The 23,118-nt window shown below is 41.4% G+C and overlaps 1 protein-coding gene across 1 annotated transcript in view; it reads left to right on the forward strand.

The window, feature by feature from the left end:
- The window catches only part of LOC138206322 (matrix metalloproteinase-17-like), a 64,559-nt gene extending 57,856 nt beyond the window's left edge, over positions 1 to 6,703 (forward strand). The window contains exon 10 of the mRNA XM_069162939.1: positions 4,130 to 6,703. Within this exon, the coding sequence (XP_069019040.1) occupies positions 4,130 to 4,455 (326 nt within the window). The 3' untranslated portion in view covers positions 4,456 to 6,703. The remainder of the gene's footprint in view (positions 1 to 4,129) is intronic.
- Positions 6,704 to 23,118: the final 16,415 nt, after the last annotated feature.

The following is a 23,118-nucleotide window of genomic DNA, read 5'->3' on the forward strand; positions in this document are numbered from 1 at the left end:
GTGTGTGTGTGTGTGTGTGTGAGAGAGAGAGAGAGAGAGAGAGAGAGAGAGAGAGAGAGAGAGAGAGAAGAGGCCAGTCATACTGTTTTCAGTCAGCTCCACCCCCGGCCATTATCACCAATGAGCCTGGAAGGGTAAACTCAGAAACCTACACGCACAAATGCACATTGACAGACCATGGGTCCTGGGAACTAGAGCCACATCAAAGCCTGTTCTCTGTTTGTCTCACCAGCTCTGGATGAATAGGGAAGAGAAAAGAGAGAGATGACAGCAAGTAGGAAAGAGGAGATGGGATGACATCTTGTCATGAAAATAGAATAGAAAGGACGGGTGTGTGAAAAGTGGGTGGGATCCAGAAAAGAGAAGATATGAGGACACCTGAGGACAAAGATATTAAAGACCATGGAAGAAAAGGAGATGACTTGACACAGAGGACAGATCAAAAATCATACAGAAACAGGGAAAGGCAGTAAAACCATAGAGAATGGTTGCTGTGGGGGGAAAAAAGTACATTAGTGCAGCTGTAATGATGATAATAATCGCAGCTGCTGACATCAGTATGGCACCCAGGAATAGTTTAGCCTTTTAGTCATGGTTTAAAAAGAAAATGGAAAAGGATTTGAAAAATGTATTTAGTAGGCATGAATATTATCTTAAACAGATACGGGATCCGTTCAGGTACCAGTTGGCATTTTAATTGTAGCAGTGTCACATCAATAGAGTAATAGGAATCAACAGGAAACAAATCAGACCATTGAGTGAAGAGGTTGAGACAGACGTCTGTGTTACTGCAGTTCATAGTCTACCTGTAAAGAATGAGGTTGGTGATATTTGACACGTATGTGTTTGTACACAAATCCCATTAAAAGGCAAAACAACAATGAAATGTGACAACTACAAAGTATTGTCCGTGTAGCCACAGTCTGACAATCCTTATTCCTTTTGGCCACAGGGCTCCAGTATTATTAACTATAAAAAAAACAATAAAAAAAAAAAAAAAAAAAAAAACATAACCAGCTGAGCTGAACCATTGTATGGTATGTTCCTTCATTTCTTCCCGCACTGCAGTTTAATTTGGCACAATTGTATGGTCTTGGTACCGAACAGCCAACTATTGTGTATTAATCTGCATCTAAAAATAGTCCTGAATAAATGCACTATTTACTCCTGTTTGAGAAATGTTAACTGAAAATTACAGTGTCCATTTGTTTTGAAGAAATTACTGAAGCTGTTGCATTAACGCGTTACGTTTCTGGCCCTGGAATTCATGTAATAATGAATATAACAATTAAAATTTGTACGAGACCTATACAAAACTCACAAGCTTCTAGAACTTATTATGCCAAGTGAAACACAAACAAAAAGAGCCCAATGTCACCATGAACTTCATTTGTTCATCGAGGCCAACCTGTCCTCATCCCAGGGCAACAAATGCAGATAAGCACAAGGTGCCTAAAGTTTAGGCAACAAAAGCACATGGTTTGGTTTAGGAAGATATCATGGTTTGTGCTCAAATAAATAAGCCTCTGACATTCTTAACATTACGTAATATAGGTCACCTAAGTTACGTTAGGTATGTTACATACATTACATAAGTTTACTTGACTACGACCTGACTTCCCTCTCTGAATCGGTTGGTCATAAAGCCATCACCAAAGGAGTGTTTCTCTGACGCCAGCAGCTTTGACAGAGCGCCAGTAGTTGATGCCTTGCTAATGAGAACGGAATGGGACGGCGCATGACTCATCTTCAGTCAAAGAATGTGAAGAAAAACTGGAGTTTATTAATCAGAACTGGGTGATCTGAAATGTATTCACCAACTTTTGACAGCTCTATGATTTTTCCCCTCAAAGGAAAAGAAAGAACAAGTTGAAGAAGACAAAGTGGCATTCAACCCTATACAGTGCGAGCCTGGTCTTCCTATAATGCTGACAGATGGCTAAAGAGAGTGACTTTGCGAGTGTGTTTTCTCTTGTATCTTTGTTAGGATTGAAATTAGTTTCAGACTTAAGAGAGGAAGGACATGTTTGGAAAAGACGACATTAAAGTCAGTCCTCCCACTGCAAATGGCTTCAGAGAGCTGCTAAAAGGCTGGAACTTGGTCTGACTGTTAGGGTGAGGCTGAGGGGAAATGCACTGTGTCCCTGATGGCAGTTCACTATAAAGCCTTCCTTTATTTGTATTCCACCATGCCACAGCACGGCTTGAATATATTCTGATTGTGCACAGGAAATGGGCGACTAGAGGCCGTGAGTCCTTTACGCACTTAATAAGAAAACTTACTTAACGTACATTTATAAGGCCCCCTAATTGTTCTTATTACTCAATATAAATACCAAAAACGCCAACAAAAACAGGGTTTTTAACGACAATTATACCAAATAGAAACTAGTCTACGGCCGAGGGACAGAGCGCGTGTGTGACGGTTATATTCGAGTGATATCCAAAGGAAACTGGATAACACGTGAAGACATTTCACCTCCGAAAAGGCTTTTTCAGTTCACTGATGAAGCCTTTCAGATAAGAGGTGAAACATCTTCAAAAACATGAAGCAAGCCCAGTTGCCTTTGGATAGTACTTGGATATACTCTGGCCTGGATGACCGAGAATCTTCACAGACACACAACAAAGAGGCATTTTCATCAGAAGCACACAGTGCCAATTTCCATTAGGTATGTTGGTCATTTTAATTAACTTAAGTGCCCTGTGGTGAAAGGACAGGCACAGTAACGGGTGTATCAGTAACAATCAAGTGACACAAGCCAATTATTGTGTCAAGAATGCCCATAAGGCATTGCTTTGTTCTGTGCTGGCAAGCAGACACAAACAGATCCAACCAAATTACCTAAATCTAGTTTAGATGCAACGCAGGTCAATTTTAGCTACAGCTTCTATTTAATTATTCTTCAAACAGTACTTAAATACAAAAGTATTAAAGTCAATGTAACAAAAGCAATATCACTGAGAAGAATATGTTCATGTAAATGTGCCTGCCTTGCACTATGGCCTCACACTGTGTAGCTGAGGAGTCCGGTTTAAGGATTGTTCGCTGATGCTTCTTCTGTTGCTCAATTATCCTCTTACTTCCAGTGTGGCGGCTCACTCTTGTAGCCATCGCAAGAAAAAAAATTGTGGCTACAACGCAACCATTACATACAAATATTCCACCTTAAATTGGTTGCAGATTAAGTTTGTGAAAATGACAATGTAGACAGTGAATTAAGATGGACGATTACAATGCCGGACTCCCACCGTGATGACTGTTAGCCATCGGCAATAGATGGCCAAACCCCATTTCGCATTATTTATCATGAGTTATCAGCCACTGCCAGCAAAATACTTGTGACAACACATGGTGACGTGTCACACTGGTGCATGACAAATTAGCTAATTCTCGTGTTCTGTCAGTAGACGGGTTCTCTTTACCGTGCGCAAAACCCTGTCTCAACAAAACGACATGAATCTATTACTAAATCATTTCCCCCCCGTTAATAGGTCACTGTGACTTATTGTAATTAAACATCTTTTCATACTTTTTGTATCAAAATATTTGAAAAAAAAATGTTAATTAGCAACATGTCCTTAATATGGTAATATCACATCATTAGCGTTTCCTTCCAAACGTATCTTCCGTTGCAAATTAGCCGTTTACAAATCTCATTTCTAGGAGACGAGGTTGCTGCCAGGGTTCATGCTATTTTCTGAACTGATCTCCTCTCCCAAAGTCACCAGTCTCAAATTGCAGCTGTTATACCAAATGAGAATATATGATTTTCTATGATGGATGTAAGGCCACACACACCTACCGAAAAGCATATTTTGTAATCCCACTCGGTTTCAAATTATTCCCACTGTGTCTCGAACAGGTGCTCCGTGGAGTAAGGTAATAACAATGTGAAACTGCTAAAACATAAACAATTTGCACCAGGGTTCACTGATTCATGAAATGAAGGCCTTCGATGCTTTATGCGTTATGTCCTTGTTGTGTATTCCAGATGAGAGCAAAGTCAATTCTAAGCCTTCTGTGCGTAATGAAGTCTCTACAGTAGTCTGCCCCTGTATTCTCTTGTGTGTTGTACACTCACACATGCAGACACTAATTCTGTCCCTCCGCCGTCTGTCTCCGAAGGCTCGTCCTACTTCTTCAAGGGGAAGGAGTACTGGCGGGTGCCGGGCAGTGACATGGAGGTGGAGGCAGATTACCCCCGCCTCATCGCTAAGGACTGGCTGCTTTGCACCGAGATGCAGTCGGACTCTCCGGACACGGAGACCAAAAACACGGAGACGAGAGTCAACGTGCACCGTCACCCCGACCACGCGGAGAACGGATACGAGGTGTGCTCCTGCACCTCGGACACCGCCTCGCCTTTAGGCGCCCGCCTCTCCCCGTCTCCCGTCTGGCTGCTGCCACCTCTGTGGACGCTCTTGCTGGCCCTCCGCTCTGAACTGCTATGATGCTGAACCGAGGGACAAAGCTTTATACTGCTGGAGGGCCAGGCAACAAACCAACAACTGGAAAATGTTGTTATTATTATATAATTTCACACATTTTTGATCAAATTTTGCCGTTATTTATTTTACATGTCATTTTGTGGGCACTGCCAACAACGATAGTCATTCTTATAGGCACAAACCCACTTACAATGCTTTACAAAGTTTTGTATTGAACGATCGAGTCGCCACATCTCTGCAAGTTAAGATGGTACTCAATAAAAGGGCTGGGTGTTGGTAAAAAAAAAAAAAAAAAGAAGAAAATTCAGACACCTCGATTTCAATGCTGGTTTCTTAACCATGCTTTTTTTCAATGCCAGTTTTATAAATTCCTAACCTGGCTCCGCCAGACTATTGCTCACAGCTTCCACTTTCTTTGCTGCGATTATAGCCCTTAACCCTGTTTGCATTCAGGTTTACTCAGCCATTCTGAAGAGTGGACCAATTAGTGACCAGAGTCGGTCGTTAAGTGCAAAAACGTTGAAGTCAGGCATTTTCCAAATGTAGTCACAGTGTTGTTAAGTTTTTTGCGCTTACGGTAAAGGATGCTCCAATAGTTTCAAAATTAACTCAAGAGCTACGACCACTGGATGCAACTACTGAATACAATTTACGATAGAGTCCACATAGCCATGCAGTTAATTTGGTCTGGTAACGTTCGGTTAAAAAAACAAAATCAATTTTAACAAAAAGGAAATTACATTACGCTACAAATCAATAACTTTCATGTAGTTCAGAGAGGGAGAACATAACTCTTGATTATTTTCTGAATCTACAATTTACAGATCTACCCCCGAACGCCTCGCATACAGGCTATTAGTAGATGCTGGCTCGTCGGCTCTGCACGGAGAGTACTCCAACTTCTGCACTCGGGCACATATGAGGAAACATTGTATTGACTCACTGACGCTGAAGAGATATACTCCTGCCTAAACGTAACAAAAAACATGCGATTTAAAAAACAAAACAAAAAAAAAACAGTTTTGGTGTGGCTGTAACTAAAGTATCCAAATAATCAGCCTAAGCAATTCGGTTGGTGCCATAAAAGTATCAAAAGGTTTGTTACCCAGCCTCACCAAACAGAAATGTATTATTTGTCTTGATGTACATCAGGTTTGAAGCAGCAAAGCTTCGCACACACGAGTAAAACTTATTCTGAGATGCAGGGAGGTGCGAAGGTGAATGAAATGCCAAGACACACTTTATAGAAACGACAGCAGCTGCTTTATTAAAAGGTGATTCCACCCAACTACTTTCCTCAATTGGTAGTCATGTAGATGGTTCCATTTTTATCACCCCAATACACTGAAGATGAATGGGATGTCACTTCTCCTTTGAAAAACTCAGCTGTCGTGTATCTTTGCAAAGATAATGTCAGCGTTACTCCGAATAACTGAATAACCCACACGGGGGTAATTTCCTCTTTTAAACATAGTGCTTTGAAAATAGTTTGCAACAAGGTCTGTAAATTATTCAAGACTGTTGAATTTTTAAATTAATGCAAAGTAATTTCCTACGCAGTGTGCAAAGCGTCCAGCACCACTTTCCATTCATCTCTGTTGTACCGAATGTCTCAGAAACTGGAGAAATAAAAGCTAAACTACCAACATGGCAGGACAGCACCAAAGTTAAATGAGGTATTTTTTTATTTTTTTATTTGGGGAACTAACCTTTTAATAAACTCCACAATCCACACAAATCCATGCGCTAAGTGCTCATGATGAGCACTCATCATGAGCACTTAGTCTGGAGGCTCCTACTCTCCCTGTGAGAGCATGGCAGAAGCATGGATGAGTAGGTGGGTGGAGCGCTTTCTTCGACTAAATCCGTTGACTCTGAAGTGAGGAGCTGCTGCTCATGCTCACCTCCGGGTTGTAAGCATTCCTCACACTTGGTTCAGTTGTGTCTGCATTCAGGTTCATATCCGTGTTTATTTTGCATTGCTTTGATCAGGTCACAGAGTCTTTTTGTGGCTGATGATTTCCTCGATCGCCCCCGAGCTCCAACATCGCAGCCCCCCCCCCCCCTGAATTATTTTCTTGCTGTAAAGATATATTTACCAATAGACAGATATATTTGAGTTGAAAGGTTCTGCAGTTATTGCATCACCAAGTGGACTGTGTATATTTTCAGCTGTTTTCTAATGTAAAATATTTTTGTAGAAAAATAAAAGGAATTCAATGGCTTCATAGGCTAATTACAGTCACGTGAATTTGTCTGTAACAGATTATTTTGAGTCCTCTGTCTTGTGGCTGTGTGGGTTGAGTGTGTAATTATTTAGTGTTATTGAAAGAGAGCCCAGGCTTGAAAACAGATGACAGCTTGGAGACACGAACTGGGAGCTGCTCTCCAGCTGATGTTCTTAAGCATGTTTTCTCTTGTAATGGTCACTGCTGTTCATCAGGAGTGTGCCTCACACATGTCAATCACACTCACTCTGGGTGGATTTATGAAGAGATCTGCTGGCAGAGGATTATACGGTGTACCCATGTTTCTACAGGAAAGAGTATCAGAGGAAAAAATGTCACCTATTCCAAAAATATTCACCGGCTCAGATACTTCTAACTCCGGGATCAAAGTCAACAGGATGTCAGGCCTGTCAAACCTTGACAGGAACACACGCGCACACACAAACAAACACAATGAGGACCAGACGTTGGTTGGCTACAACCTCAGTTATATCACATAGTACAGTAATATCCTGATCGCGCACAGGCACAAAAATGTGCATTTCTATGACGGCCTTTGTGTTTGTGTGGCCGTTTTCCTGCCCAAAAGCTACGAATGCAACCCCATCGAAAGAATGCAGACCCACAACTTCATTCTGTTTTGAGGTAAATTAAAGTTTAAGAGTTTAGAAAGTCACTCTCTTGCTATTTCTGCCAACCGCAGCATTTTCCCCTCCCTCTTCTTTACACACTCCAGTGGTATTAATTAACTGGTATGGCTCAGCAGCCGCCAGGAGAGCACCTGCAAACACAGGGCAAAATGCAGCAGTGATGGGTCACTTTCTGTGTGTCTGCTTGCCAAGATAACCATTAAAGGAACAATTGGATGTGTTTGATTTAGTTACATTGCAATGATGTTATTGAAAACAAAAACATTATATTTTTACATCATCCATGGAGCAACTATTACAATTGACACGTGGCACTTTATCTGCTGGAGTCTCCAGGCCAGGCAGAACCAATCAATAACATGCGTAACGAAAATATTCAAGACTGGAGGAGCTGCTTGCGAAGCTGAGAAGTGTCAGTGGATGCAAGCGCACAGTAAAAAGTGGAACAAATGGAGAGAGGGTGACACATTAGCCGATACGCAGGCTGGAAACAGGCACGCAGAAAAACTGGCAGCCAGAAACCAAAATCACCAACATGAACAGAAAAAGACCCAACAGGTGTAGAGATAGGCAAGCAAATGAAATCCAACTCCAGAGAGACAATGGCAGAGATGTGGAAGCTATTTAGCAGTAAGCATATAATCCACAGTTTCCACCCAGTAGCTGTTCATACAATCGGTTCAAAAACAGTTCTGTTTTGAACCATTTGGGCCTCATTTGAAGAGTTTTAGGCATCATTTCACAATCATTCAGGCCAGATTATGTAACCATTTGATTTAGAGGTGAAACCTGAAACATAACTATGGCAACTGTGTAGGTAAAAAAAATTTAAGCCAGAATTTTGTCTGATAATCGTTATTAATTTTACAATTTTCTTTCGTTTTCTCTTCCTAATTCAAATTTGAACATGATGCCGGAGGGGGGGGAGGGGTTCAGCTAGTTCATTTGGTTTAGAGATAATAATTTCACGTATGATATGTAATTTTCATACACTACGATACTGATGCAAAACTCATACTATAATTGTACATAGGGAAGCATAATTGATGTTTTCCCAGAACTTAATTCATGTCCAGGTAACCATCATTTTGCCATGCTAATTCCTGCATCACCGCTGATGGCCCGTATGAGGGTACTAACAATTATGACATCAAAATTCATAACCCACAACAACTTTATACAAAAGCTCAAAACACTATGGCACACAATAATTTGTGACAAATAAACAAATGTGTGGCACCACTACCAGCACATTTATAAAATTACACTGCTGAACAGCCATGCTGGGTCCACGAGAGGCTCCGTCGCTACAGTACATTAAAAAAAAACAGAAAAGAAAGAGGATAAAGAAAGAGAAACGAGAGATGCACGAGAATAACTTGTGATCAAGAGATGAGCTGTATCTACCGTTTAGAAGTTTTTAGCTTTTAAAAACCAATCTGCTCTCAACCACCAGAGTATATATTGTAAAATTGTTGGGCCACTGTTGTTACCAGTAGTGGTAACGTCAGTAAAGTCAAAGGGTGAAACATCGCTTAAAAAGGCTTTTTTTTTTCTTTTTTTCGAGGCATTACCATATGGCCAGTGGATTGAAAATACAAACGTAATAACAACACATGTATACACGGCAGTGGTCCCGCAGCAGACACTCGAGAAGGACGTGTTCAGAGCAATGATTAAAAACAGTGGATCCAAGGTACGTCTTGTGTAGTTAGGAAACAAAAGTTTCCTGCACTCGGGTACAGTACGTCACGATGACGTCGAGGGTTGTTACCTTATGATGCCACGAGAGGGAGTCAGATGTATGTAGCGCTGAAAGAAAGGCTGGACAGAAACATCTAACAGTGTCTGTGTATTTTTACAGAATATCAAGTCAAAAGAGGAAAAAAAACCTATAATTCACAACAAATCTATTCAAGTGCGCAGCTTATACATTATGTTGTTAAAATCTTATTAGGTTCTATGTAGTCCCGACAATAGAATAAGATGCAACAAACTATACAAAGGCGCAATCATGCATAAAAACATACCACTCGGCGCTGTTTGAACATCTGACCGCTCGTGTTTCCTGCTCCGCATGGCTTCTTTTCTAGCGATGCTGCCGCCTTCCCAGGTGTCCGTTGAGGAAAATATTACAGATAGTAACGACTGATAATAAGGCCCAAGTTGTAAGCGATGAGAATTGTGCTTTAAAAATGGTCATTTCTAAGAAAAAGCCCCGGTGGTGATCACTATGACAAAACCACACATCAAACAGATGCTAGCTGTCAGACAAGATGCGACTAGAGAACGGCATGGAGAGGTCAATCACCTTCCTACCACTTTGATTCGTCAGTCAGACAAGGGGGGGGACACGTGCGCTCTGCGCCGATGGGCGTTCTGCAACAAACTGTTGCTCAAGCTCCAGCGTGGCGATCCCCGCTCAGGAACATAACGTGTGCGTGTAGTTTTGTGGCTTTGAGGACGGTCCTCCATAAGACCGGGAGGTGGCGGTCATGAGCGAGAGGAGCAGCTGTTGTCGTGGCTGTCCGTTTTTGCCCGTTCGCCTCGTCCTCATGCACACATCAGAGAGACTGGAGCAGGAAAACCGAAGCTGGCACGGGAGGAGAGGGGGTGGGGGTGGGGGGCAGAATCCCCAACACGCACCTCTAAACACCTGACAAGGAACAACATTTGAGTCTTTAGCAAGGTTGCAAGGTAATGGGATGTCGGGGTAGCATCCCAAAAATTCCAAAGATATTACACAGAAAGTTGTGAAGGATAAAAAAAAAAAAAAAACCTTCATGAATTATTAATCCTAATATCTAAACTCCTTCACATCCTCTGCCAGCGTGACTAAATGATGTGCATTACAAATATGTAAATATATTTAAATATGCGAGACACTGCTGGCCGACCATGGAGCCTTTTCTTAAACCAGAAATGACACCCGAAAGGCCTTCGCACCTTTTATCAGCGGCGGAGTTCCCGTAGGCCGGGCAGAGCCAATCAGCCAGTCTGAAAGCAACCAAACTGAGGGTGAAATATTTGCTGCTAGAGCAATTTCCCGTAAAACCTCCAATGGGTAGTGTGATGGTTTGAGAGGATGTGGTGAGGTGTTAACCCATTATGACCTAAGGCGCTCTCTAAAGAACAAAAAAAAAAAAACATGGCAAAGACGAAAGTCACAGCTGAAAAACGACAGCAAACCTGAGCGTTTTCAGAAAACACATTTTCATTGGTCACTACAACCATTATGTCTCAGCTTCTGTAGCTGATAGGAGCATTTGAGACCTAAAACCTTTGCTCCAATAGTTTTTTTTTTTTTTTAAATCAATAAAAAAAAAAAGAATAACTGCCAAAGAGTAAGTAGCGGTGTAAAAGAACAGTGATCATCGTACTGGAACAGGTGTCAACAGATTGTTTGTCAAAGCATCTTTATTACCATCATGATTATCGTCATTATTATTATTAGTACTACTCTTTTAATAAGCTATTTCTCTTTGTTACTTCTTGTATTAAGCTCTTCTAACTCTGGCAGCTGAGGAATACCCGCAGCGTTCATGTCTTTCACCGTAACGGGTGTTCACTTCCTGCTGGTCAGAGTTATGCTCCTGCTTTGTTCCATATATAAATGTGTCTCTGTCAGAAGCTCGCAAACCACATCTCCTCCTGGATTTGCTTTTATGGCAATTATCAACCAAAACTGAAAAATAAAACTTGTTAATGTAGATTTTAAAATTATGACTCATGAAATTATGTTTAAAACCACCGAAAACACACATAACCTTGGTGACATAATTCCACTTGTTTCCAGGGAGTTTAAATCTCCCTGATTTTAAGAAGCTTCTGGATGTTTTGAAGCTGAATGTGCAACACGCATACTGAACAAGATGATTAACTTTTACCTCCCTGTACGTTTTAATGCTCTTGGTATTAATATGCAGAAAAGGTGTTGTCCTGGCATATCGCCACCTGTTGTTTGTGCTCTGCTGCCCTCTGCTGGTAGTATAACGTTCACGTTTAAATGAGTTGTCAGCCCAGGGGTAAAGTCAGTTGTTAATCCAAGTCACTTAAAATAAAGAAATGCAGAACAACATGATGCGTGGGGTTGATGTCAACAGCATATTCCACATGTAATGATTAAGTCTTGGCGTTCCCTCAGACTCCTCCTGAGACGACTGGAGCCGTGCTGGCAGCAGAAGTATCTGCAGGGGGTCTCGGCTGTGAATTCCTCAGGCGTCTCATTAAGTATTCCTGTGGGCTTCAGTTCAAAGGCTGTAACTAAGGTCTGTCCCCTCCCCCCCTCTCCCCCCGTGTCCTCCTTAAATCCTGTGTCTGTTTTCATAAAATCTGCAGATATTAAGAGTTTCTGACCAGACAAAAAGTTATATTATTATAAATCCAGGCGTCTCAGAACATTTGCCACTAAATCATCTTTGTTTACATGTCTAAAAAAAAAACCGTCGAGGGACATCTCTCTTGGTTATTGTCTTTGAACAACCTTTACCGTTTTATCTTCAGCTGCCCCTTCCAGCCAAAAGACTTTTCTTTTCTGGTGGGCGTCTTCCTCATCTTTCATGCCCTTCTCCTCTGGCCATCACTTTTACTCGCCCTTTTCCTTTCTTTTGCACGCTTTGATTTCTTCCTGCTCTAATTTTTCAGCTTAATAATTTCATTAATTTCTCTTTTTCCGCACCCTCCACCAATTCCTTTTCAATTTCCTTTAATTTGTGACGCTTTACACGCTAAAAGTTGACAGGAAAAATGTTCCCTGCCTCTTTAAAGTTGAAGGTGTCCTTGATCAGACCTTTACAGCATGCAGACAGCTTACAGTTCAACAGGAAATATCCTGGGAAACCTCCGCATACTGTGCAAACAAATGTTATTTATTTGCCTGAGGATTGGAGAGCACAGACTTAAAATTTAGCAGGAACTCAATACATTTAAACACGTCTTTAAGCTCAGCAATAATGGAGTATTTTGTCAGCCACTGCATTACAGTCCTTCTATATTATAGCTAATCTAGAAAAGAACATTATGTATGGTTAAAGCTGCTTCACAAAGAGTACTTTGCCTTATTAGATTAGATGCAGAAAAGCCCATTTTCCAAACTGCATGTGTCAGGAGGCTCAGCAGAGCAGGGAATTATTGTCTGCAAGAAACACCGTTTGTCCTAAACAGCTTTTTTAAAAAAAACCCACTATATTTGGTCTTTTTCAACAAAAAAAAATTGGATCCACTAAAATGTTAAAGCACGAAAAAAAAAATTACATTTCTGCGGCATCTCCCCGGAGGGTTTTTTTTTTGTTGCTCTATACCTTCTGCCGTTAGATTTACATCAGGAGACATACTTGTTCAGGTCACGTCTCACTTTCTACTTAAAGAAAATCTCGTGTTTGCTCCAACGTGTTATCATGCAGAAAACTTCATCTCCTGCCAAGTTTCTTCAGACTGGGAGTCGTCCGTTCAATCAATATTTAGCTTGTACAAAATTTGCATTCCATAAATGTCATCTCCACTCCACTTTTTTTTCTTTTTTTTTTTTTTTCACTCGTGCAGCCACACACGGGCACGTTCCCGTCGCCGTGCGTCATGGTCGGCAACTGTGCAGACGCCGTCGCCGTGTCCACAGCGAGAACACGCTGGACCCATTTCCCTTTTTGGTTTCATCTGACCCGAGACTGCCGCCAACACTCCTCAGGCTCCTGTTCATGTTATCTGGCAAAGTTTAACCCTGCGGTTTTGTGCCGAGGTCGCTCGCAACCGACTGCGCAGCCACTGAAACAAACAGCTTCCACGGGTAATCCCTCACCCGTCGCTTTTCCAAAGCGAGGCGACTCAAATAACGAATTATGTGCGCCGTCTTTTATGGAGGACGGCTGCTGCGTCTTCATGTCCAGGTAGTATCACTGCAGCTGCAAATGTGAAACGGCTTGATCCTTATGTGGCCTCTCCTATCTTAAAAAAAAAAAAAAAAAAAAAAAAAAAAAAAAAAAAGGTCTAACAATCTGTAAAATGCACATCGGCTGCGCAGGCTTTCTCGCATATATGATTATAGCCCTTAAAAAATAAGATGTATACTCTGATGAGCAGACAATATTTTTCTTTGAAAGGAACCAGAATCATGTAAGAAATTATTTAAAAAAAAAATATATATATATAGGCTACACACACACACACACACACACACACACACACAATACACAACAGCAGCTGGGCACTGGCTCATTGGGAAGTCAGATTTACACAATAAACAACGTAGATAAAACAGCAACCCTGTGATTTACTCGCAAAGCAGGCAGGGATCTGATAGCAAGCCAACACAAAGTAAACACACAAACATTGCACAATATGAACTCTGCACCGGCAGTCAAAGACGCTAAATTACAAAATATCTTAAAATGACAAAAGCATCAACCACTGACGTAGTTAAGAGAATCTACCAACTGGCCCCAGAGTCAAAACAACAGCATTTAGTTCAGATGTCACTCATCTCAAGAAGCAGTTGTTAATTAGTTTGTAAAACTCAACAAATTGACATTAAAAACACAATGAAAACACGTGTACGGCAGGACTAAAATTACTAAAATTGTTGGAGCAACTTTCCTGAGAATCCGGGAAGCTGTTAACCAACAACTCCTTTTAAACGCAGGCTGAAAACATGTTGGTCCTCTATGCAAAACAGTTTACTCTCTCCTTCTTGCATTCAGTTTATTTCTTGTATTTTTTATTTGCAACAGAAGTGCCATACAACACCTGTACTGTTCTCTCTGTGTGTTTTACTCCTGAAGTGTTAACATAGATAAACAGCAAGCCAAACTCCTTTTGGAGAGCCAGGATTGTGAGCGTTCTTGCTCCTTTTTAATGTCTTCATACGAATTAAATCATCTCGACATCGTCGAATCAGAGTGAGACTAGAAAAGAAAATGCAAAAAAAAAAAAGCATCTTCATTAACTGCAATATTGACAGCGGCTAAATATAAACAGCCTATGTTCACATTTACCTCAAAATCCCAAAACAGGTCACCACTCTTAATCGCTCCACACACGAAGAACATAAAACACTTACAGCCGTTGCTTTCTGAGGAACACAGACGAAGGATTAATGTGGATTAGACACGGGATGCCGCACGGCTCCGATCATGCCCTCTGCAGTTTGCAGCTCTCAACTTCCTACTTCCTGCTTCTCACTTCCTGCTTCATTACAGGCAAAAGCGCCACACCCATTTAAGCATGGAACAATAAAACACATCTCAAAAGTTAACTTAAACATTTCTTCAACATATAAAGATATTGAGGGCAGAGCAACACCCGAAAGCTGTAAACTGAAGAGCCATTGGATATGTGCAGCTCAGCGCTCGAGTTATTAAGCCCCTTTTCCGACGAGCTGGCATTACCTGGTTGGCACCAGCGGAGGCCTCTACTTTTATAAAACCACAAACTTTAAAACTGAGGCGCCACAATCTCTGGAAGCCTGTAAATAAACTTGACCGTACCTTGTTACCGATGTCTCCACGCTCCTCGTTCCTCCTCTCCAGCTTTACAAACGTTTGCTCGGTGCGCTCTTACTGTTCGCAGAAGTACTCGCGCACCACGTACAGGAAACACGCGCGTTCGTAGTCGATTCCGAGCCGCTGAGATTTGCTCTTTTTGGTCTCCTTATGAATGAACCCGACAGCATCCTTCTTCACTCATTCGTAAATTTTACAGGCAGACATCCCGACAGTTGCTCTGGCGTGGTCATTTTCTACCCCGTTCCGCCGGTTTGGGTCACGTTACTTTACCTTTGACCCAGAGCTTAACTTCATGTACGGCCGGACTGAACGTTGGCAAACTAACATCCAATATTAAGCATTGACTAAAATCAAAATGAATGGAACCCAAAAAAACTAACAAACTCAACTTCTTCTTTTTTTTATTATTTATTTATTTATTTATTTTTGTTGATATTGCAGCGTCGACATGCAGGTTCTCCGTCGTCCACCAGGAGGTGCTGCAGCATCCTGCGCATCCCTATATCCCATATTAGATCATGACAAAGCACGTTGCAATTAGCCTGTATTTGAAATGACCTGCTTAATCACATTTGTGTCAGTGATTGCCGGTGTGGTCACAATTAATAGTTGCTCTAAGGTTGTACTTTGGGGCCCATATGTAAGCCTATGTAGTCGGCTATATCTGAACTGGCTTTTTAATTATACATGAGATCAAATACCCTGAGTTTCTACTGAATATGATACAATTCTGAAATATTTGAAACATTAAAAATATATTTCTCTATATATAATTTCTCTCTACTTATCTGCATCACATTCCTTCTGTGTCTTCCTTATGTTCTTGCTACTGCAGTGATGCTAAATGTCCCTCCCAACTTTCATTGTATTTCAGCTTTTAAAAAAAACATTTGGGAAAACTTTGAATAGGCATTGTGGATATTATTGATTACCAGGACAAATTTTGTCAAATTTGTAGGAGGCAAGACCAAATAAAAATCAATATATCTTCACTAAAAGTATTCCAGCCTTACTGTCGGATGAACATTAATATTGTACAGCAATTTGACTTTTTACAGAGTGATCCAGTAGGTGGCAATATTAGCAAATAAGAGCTTTGGTTAAACTTCTAAGCGGTTTCTACCATTTTTTTTTTTTCTTATTTGTGAGTTAGTGGTGGCAGTGAGTGTAAAGCCGTAGGGAAGTTTAGTATATTTTAACATGTAGGCTACTGTTCACTGAATATATCTGAGGAATCATTTACCATCAGAATAACTTTGCTCTGATGTTGCACCGCAGCTTCATGATTCACTTCATGACTCTTTGTCCAATAAATAAATGATAACCCTCGATCATTTATCAGATGGGTTATCAGTTATCTGTGGCAGCTGCCGTGGTGCTTGCATTGTTTATGACCTCACCTTTTCCAGACAAACACAAACACGTCTTTCCCTGGAAATGAAGCCCTTTTCTCGGGAGTCCCCCCGTCCCCACACTTTGAAGGAGGACTGAGGACTATTTTCCCCCGACCCACTCACTCACATTTCCACCACATCCAAGTGGTGCAGCGAACAAACAGCCTTGTCTGTGAACTGCCACCACCAGGATCATGCATCTTCCAGCTGCAACTTAGACTAACTTGCAGAAACTGCTGAAACCACAAGATTTCCTGTGCCATAAGATTTTTTTTTTTTTTTTTTTTTTTTTACTGCAGCAGAAGTGATGCATTAGAAAAACAAATGTAATGCAGGAGAAGTGTCCCTGATTACAATCTACACTACAGCCATGTGGTTTTCACTTTTGCTTTCCTGGCCTGCAGTTCACACTGCTGTTGTTTTTCATTGCAAATCACTGGATATAACCGTTACTGCAGTTACTTACATTTCCAATGTAAAATCCTTGATAACAGTTCATTTACATTCCAAATACAACACTGTTAATCCTGATGAATTATCATTAGCGGAGCACGTGTTTATTTTCTATAAAAACCTGACTCTGTAGCATAGTTGCAGAGGTGACACATGCCGCAGGCAGGAACACACCGAATTCCATCTTCAAGCCTGAAGTTGATTTAAGCAGAGGAGAAATGTTTCAACATGCCTTGAGTTGGAGCAGAGAGGTGTTGTGGAACCGCTCTGTCAAATCTGGAGAGAAGACAGTCATTCTGTTCGTGTAAATAATATCCCAGCACTGTGCAGTGTGTATTATCCTCCGACTCAGTTTGCGAGTCAGTTAGTGAATCTGTGCCCTCTAAAGCTCTTGAAACACAGGTTCAATATCCTGTCAAGCTCTGCTTCTCAAATTGAGCTCGGACGGCAGACCTCACGTCCTTTAATGTGACATGAACATTTAAGGAAAGTTTCATACGTCGTTTGGCTCGTGAGACGATACAAACAAATGTACAACACTGTAATTTTTCTTATCTCTTTGACTTTTCTGCTAATTATGGTGCTTGGTTGGTTGAATTGCTCTCAACATGAGAGAGTATCACAGGGGTTAAAGAGAGTGGCAAACATTTTAGCAAGTGTGATTAAAAAAACGCCCCAGTCTGGTCCTTGTGTGTTTACGGCTCCATCCTTTACACCAAATTAAAACATTCATGGTGTCTTGTGCATCACACTGACACATCTCCATGAAAAAAAAGTCACTTTTTTCTTCTTTTTTTTTTAATCTTTGTTTGGTATCTGTATTATCTGTATTACCATTTAAAACTGCTGGCTCCTTTGGAGAGCCTGCACTCCTCCTTTGAGACTTCAAGTATCGTGAGGCCATTTGGCTGGATTAGCAGCCATTGTCCAGGCGAGAACTGCAATTACCTCTTATCTCTCGATTTGTCCTCAATATACATTCAGAAGCTGCAGGGAAGGAGGCCTGCTTTCCCCCCCCACACCTGCCACCCCGAACACTTTGAAATTTGTCCCTCATCTTGGACAGCAGGAGAAAAGCGGGGGATGAACATTTCATGCTTTTCATGTCTACAGAGTGCTGGTATATGTATAGTAGGTGACAAACTACTTGTTTCATCAAGGTAGGTAGGTAGGTAGGTAGGTAGGTAGGTAGTTACTTTATTAATCCCCAAGGGGAAATCTTTTCGCTACAGCAGGCATTTATAGATACAGGAAAGCAATAAAATAACAGTACAAAAATATTAAATATGAAAATGCACAGTATATACAGTACAGTATATATGTATATAATATTTAAACAAACAAGAAACACAGACAACAGTGTTATTGTTGTGAGATTGATTTGGCCAGAGGTGAGTTACTGTACAGTCTTATTGCAGTGGGCAGGAATGATCTCCTGTATCAGGAATGATCTCCTGTATCAGGAATGATCTCCTGTATCTGTCCTTGTGACAGCGGAGATCAAATCTCTGATAAATTATCTACAGAACAGCAGCCATTGGTTTGACTGTTTGAGTCCCCAAAACTGCGTAATGTGTGTGTGAGGTTACAAGAAAAAAAACCTACACCAAATACATTTACATTTATATTCTCACCTTCCCCCTCAGTCCTCTCTGACTGCAACCCCTTGTCTGTTTAGACCACACCTCCTCTTGGATCACCAACTAAGTTCAACACCTGGACCTTTCAAGGACTGAAGTACCTAATTTTCCATTTAAAAAGCACCATTGTCTCCAAAGTTGTCAGTACCCACAAGACCACAGGGACATGCACCACATCTCTGGTCAACTCAATCTAACTGGATCGAACTGCAGTAGGAGCCATCACAAGCAGCGGAGCTGTTCATGCTAAGAGAGGTAATGTGTTGTTTAATTGTCCTGATTTTTGACTACTTTCTAACATAAATTTCCTCAATTGCACGATTAAATTGTCATCACTATTTTACTGCCTTGAAGAGGACTAACAAAATAAGGATGCGCAAAGACATCCAGAGTGTATATCTCTCGAACGAAACGTTCGAAGTGGAACAACTGTTCAGAGATGTGAGGTTTTGTGAGATTACATTTTCCCTATTTTTCACACAGACAATATCCCGGTTATATGTTCAATAACTACAGCTGCGCAACTGTTTTCACGTGTATTTGTCTCCACAGATCATAAGCTGAATCTCGGCATGTACCATCCTGCCATACCAGCATCCTCCCAGCAGGCCTTCATCGGGATGACCCTGGAGAAGGACGACCTCTGGAAGTCCTTCTACAGCATCGGAACAGAGATGATTGTAACAAAACACGGGAGGTAACGAAGCCGGCACGGTTAGACAGCAACTGAATTAAATCTTCCACTTTTCAGGGTATTCTCCGTAAACACCAGAAGTGCTTTGTATCAGTTACAAGAAATTGTCTAAAGTTGCAGAGACATCAAACCTGTTGCACCTAATTGTGTTACAACAGGGGTGGGCAATTATTTTTTTCCACGGGGCCACATGAGAAACAGAAAATATTGTGGAGGGCCAGGCCAAAAGGCTGAACTCAATTCTGCATAATAAGCACTGCGGCTTTAGTCCATGCAAGAGGTAAAATTAGAAAATATGTTTATTTTGTAATTTCCAATCAACCTCACACGGGCCAGTCAGAATCAACCAAAGGGCCACATGTGGCCCGCGGGGCCACACAATGCCCAGGTCTGTGTTACAAGAATCCCAGACGTTTGATTCCTCCGTTTGACTTCAGACTTTTTTATTTTGTTTTAGGAGAATGTTTCCACAATGCAGTATCGTTCTATCAGGACTCCAACCTTTTGCCAACTACATCATCATGGTGGACATGGTTTCTGTGGACGACTTCAAGTACAAGGTACAGTCACGTATACAGTATGCTCTGCTGTACATTTATTGTTTCATTGTTTTTTTCACATTCTGTTTTGTTCAGACACAAAAAGAGGAAGAAGAAGTAGGGATTAGCAGCAGCACCATGCAGTATGAAAAAGGCAGCCGTCTGTAGCCAGACACCGGTCTGCCGATCAGCCGTTCACTGCTGCATATCAAAGCCTTTCATTGCTTTCTGTTTCTGCACTCTGGAGGCCCAATCAATTAGCATCGTGAACGAGGAGCAGTCAGACATCCCATATTCAACCGCCCTTTATTCAACCGCCCTGTACTCAACTGCTCTGTCTTCAACCGCCCTGTATTCAACCAGTCCTATATTCAACAGCCCCCCACCCCCGCATCATTTGCACTGCCCCATTTGGTCACAGACATTGCTTTTAGCACACACACTTGAAAACATTGTAGGACATAACAAAGTAATGTAGGAGAGCTTTGAGAGATGTGGCAGTGAATTTGTAGAAACTGATTTTTTTTATTTTTATTTTTTAAATGATTTTTCCTTCAGTGAAGGTGTCCAGAAAAATGTACATTGTAACACGTCGAGAAGAATAGTCAATAAACCCACCACACACACACGCACACGCACACACACACACACACACACACACACACACACACACACACACACACACACACACACAGCAAAGAGACAATGCTTAATCAAGAAGAGCTCCGGTTAAACAAACAGATCCTGAGATCTCACACCTGGTAATCTCTTACCTCCGCTTCCCTCTTCCTCTCCCCTTTCCTCTCCCCTCCCCCTCGTTTCTCTGTAGTGGAAAAACAAGCAGTGGGAGATCGGAGGAAAGGCAGAGCCCCAGCCCCAGTATCGGGCACACACGCACCCCGACTCCCCGGCGACAGGAAGTCACTGGATGAAGCAGGCGTGCTCTTTCCCCAAGCTGAAGCTCACCAACAACGCTTTGGATCAGCAAAGCCATGTGAAATACCACTTCTCAAAAAGAAGGAAAACAAACAAAAAAAAGAACATGAAATTATGTCACATTCACTTTATTTGACTTTTGATGACCTGGCTCTTTTTACCTGACAGCTGATCCTGCACTCCATGCATCGCTACTCCCCGAGGTTTTACGTGATCCAGACAGACAATCTATGTATGGTCTATTGGAGCTCCGTTCAGACCTTCTCCTTCCCCGAGACGGTCTTCACTGCAGTCACTGCTTACCAGAATCCAAAGGTTTGCATTTTCACAAAAGTCAAAACATCCAACTCCAATCATTTTTGAATATAGCGCTGTCTAACAAAACATTAAAGCAACAAAGATGCTTGTTTTTTTTTTAAACATAACATTGCACTAATCTGTCTTTTCCTGCCTTTTTTTTTTTTTTTTAAGGTTACCCAATTGAAAATTGACTCCAACCCCTTTGCTAAAGGATTCAGGGAGGGAGGCAGCCATGCTCACAGTAAAAGGTGAGGATTTATACCTTCTTGCTAAGGATTGAATTTGTTGCACGGTGGTCAGCACATCAGAAAGTACTTTGCCAATATCTGTGTTGTTTTTTTCTATTGTTTTAGGTCCATATAAATATACTGTGAAAAAGAAAATCTGAATAACATGGAATATGCCAAAAACAATTTATTTAAATGTTATATTTTTTTTTTAGGTATGGTTTAAAGAAAAGCACTCCTGGAAAGAGGCCTAGAAAGAAAAAGAATAATGTCTCCGACAGTTCTCCAGGTAATTTCACTTACACAGCTTGTATGAAGTCACAGTAAGCCAGCAGAAGAAAAAAAAAAAACTTGCAGTATAACAAAAGTGTATCTCCTCATGTCTTGACCCTCCTATGAGAGCCTATTCAACATTGTATTTCCCTCTCAGGCCTGCAGAGGATGCCCTTCGCCTCTCAGTCGGTGCAGGCAGAGAATAATCAGCCCTCCACGCAGCAGCAGCAGCCATTAAAGTGGGGTCAGCCTTCAGCCTGGGGTGAGGAGGGGCAGTCATTTGAAAATACCTATGCTGAGGCCGTGGAGCCGTCCCAGTACGACTACAACTACAACGGCGAGGAGCAGATGGTGCCTGCGTCTGCGACATATCAACCTTTCAGGTCTGATGAGCAATATCCAGGACGGGTTTAAATCGAATGGGACGATGGGAAAATAATAACATTAATGTGACCTTTAAAAAAAAAAGAAAAAAAAAAATATTCTTGTTTTGATGAGGAAGGCAATGATGTTCCATAAACCTTGTTTTTCTTTTCCGGATCTGTGGATTATGCTAGATTCCCGTTTCCTTCCAGTGACATAGATAGAGCACAGACCCTCCATTAACCTCTACCTCATGTCTTTTCCACAGACCAACAACATCGCTACTACCACAACAACCAGCACCAACACCACCACTACCACCACTACTACCACTACCACCACTACCAGCACTACCACCACCACTACCACCACTGCCACCACTACCACCACTACCACCACCACCAGAGCAACATGGGAGACTGGGCCGAGTACTCAAGCTTTCCACTCTCCTGCTGGTGAACTTCGACCCCTTTCAAATGGACATCGCTGACGAGCTGCCTGTCAGTCAAATAAGATAAGTTGCATTGCGTCATAATTAATATTTGTATGAAATGTGTAAATTGGTGCTGAGACGTTGAAAAAAATACATCACAATAGATAAAGATGTAAACCTGGGTGACATTCAGCTATATTTCTTGACATGAATGCTGATCTGATTCATGTTGGGATGGGCTGTTGCTTTATAAATGTGTAAAAAAAATTCATTTGAATCTATAACCGGTTTACTAGTGTCTGCAGCTTTATTCAGGACAATGGGCTTCGTGCTAAATGAGAATGCTATCATATTGATGTTTAGTAAATATATGTTCACCATCTTAGTTTGCCAACATTTGCCAATTAGCGCTAAAACACAAAGGTATTTGATCATTAAAATAATTAGAAAATTTAAGCAATTTGGTCGGATGGTGGCAACAGATGGAAGAGTTCAGGGGAAGTTGAATGTGTATCAAATTCCATAGCAATTTCTCCAATAGTTGTTGAGATCTTTCACTCAGAGCCATTAATGGTAACCTCATGTTGCTGCTGGTGGAGCTACTGTATGTGAAGGACGACCTGAACAAAGTCAACAGGATTCATCTTCTGGGGACCACGAATGTCCGTATGAAGTTTCAGGATAATCCATTTTACAGTTGTTGAGCTATTTCAATGTGGGCAAAAGTGGCGGACCCAACAAACGACCCACATCCCCACCCATAAAGACATTTTTGCTCACATGACTAGAAAAGTGATGGACAATCAATACATACTGACCTGGGCGTAACCATAGTTACCGCCATCAACACGTATGACCCTCTGTCCTCCTGCACATTTCTAAATGAGTCAAAACAAGACAATGTCACCAAAAAAACAACGTTCCACCGTGACAGCACAGTAATGCGTTGCTGTTGTTTTTTTTGGTTGTTTTTTTTTTTTTTTACAACCGACTGACAATTCAGCTATTAAATGTCATAAGATCAATAAATACGTCTTCAT

Source organism: Embiotoca jacksoni, unplaced genomic scaffold (assembly GCF_022577435.1).
Source record: "Embiotoca jacksoni isolate LCO1_2020_lvr unplaced genomic scaffold, fEmbJac1.0.p SCAF_10, whole genome shotgun sequence".
NCBI classification, from domain to species: Eukaryota; Metazoa; Chordata; class Actinopteri; family Embiotocidae; genus Embiotoca; species Embiotoca jacksoni.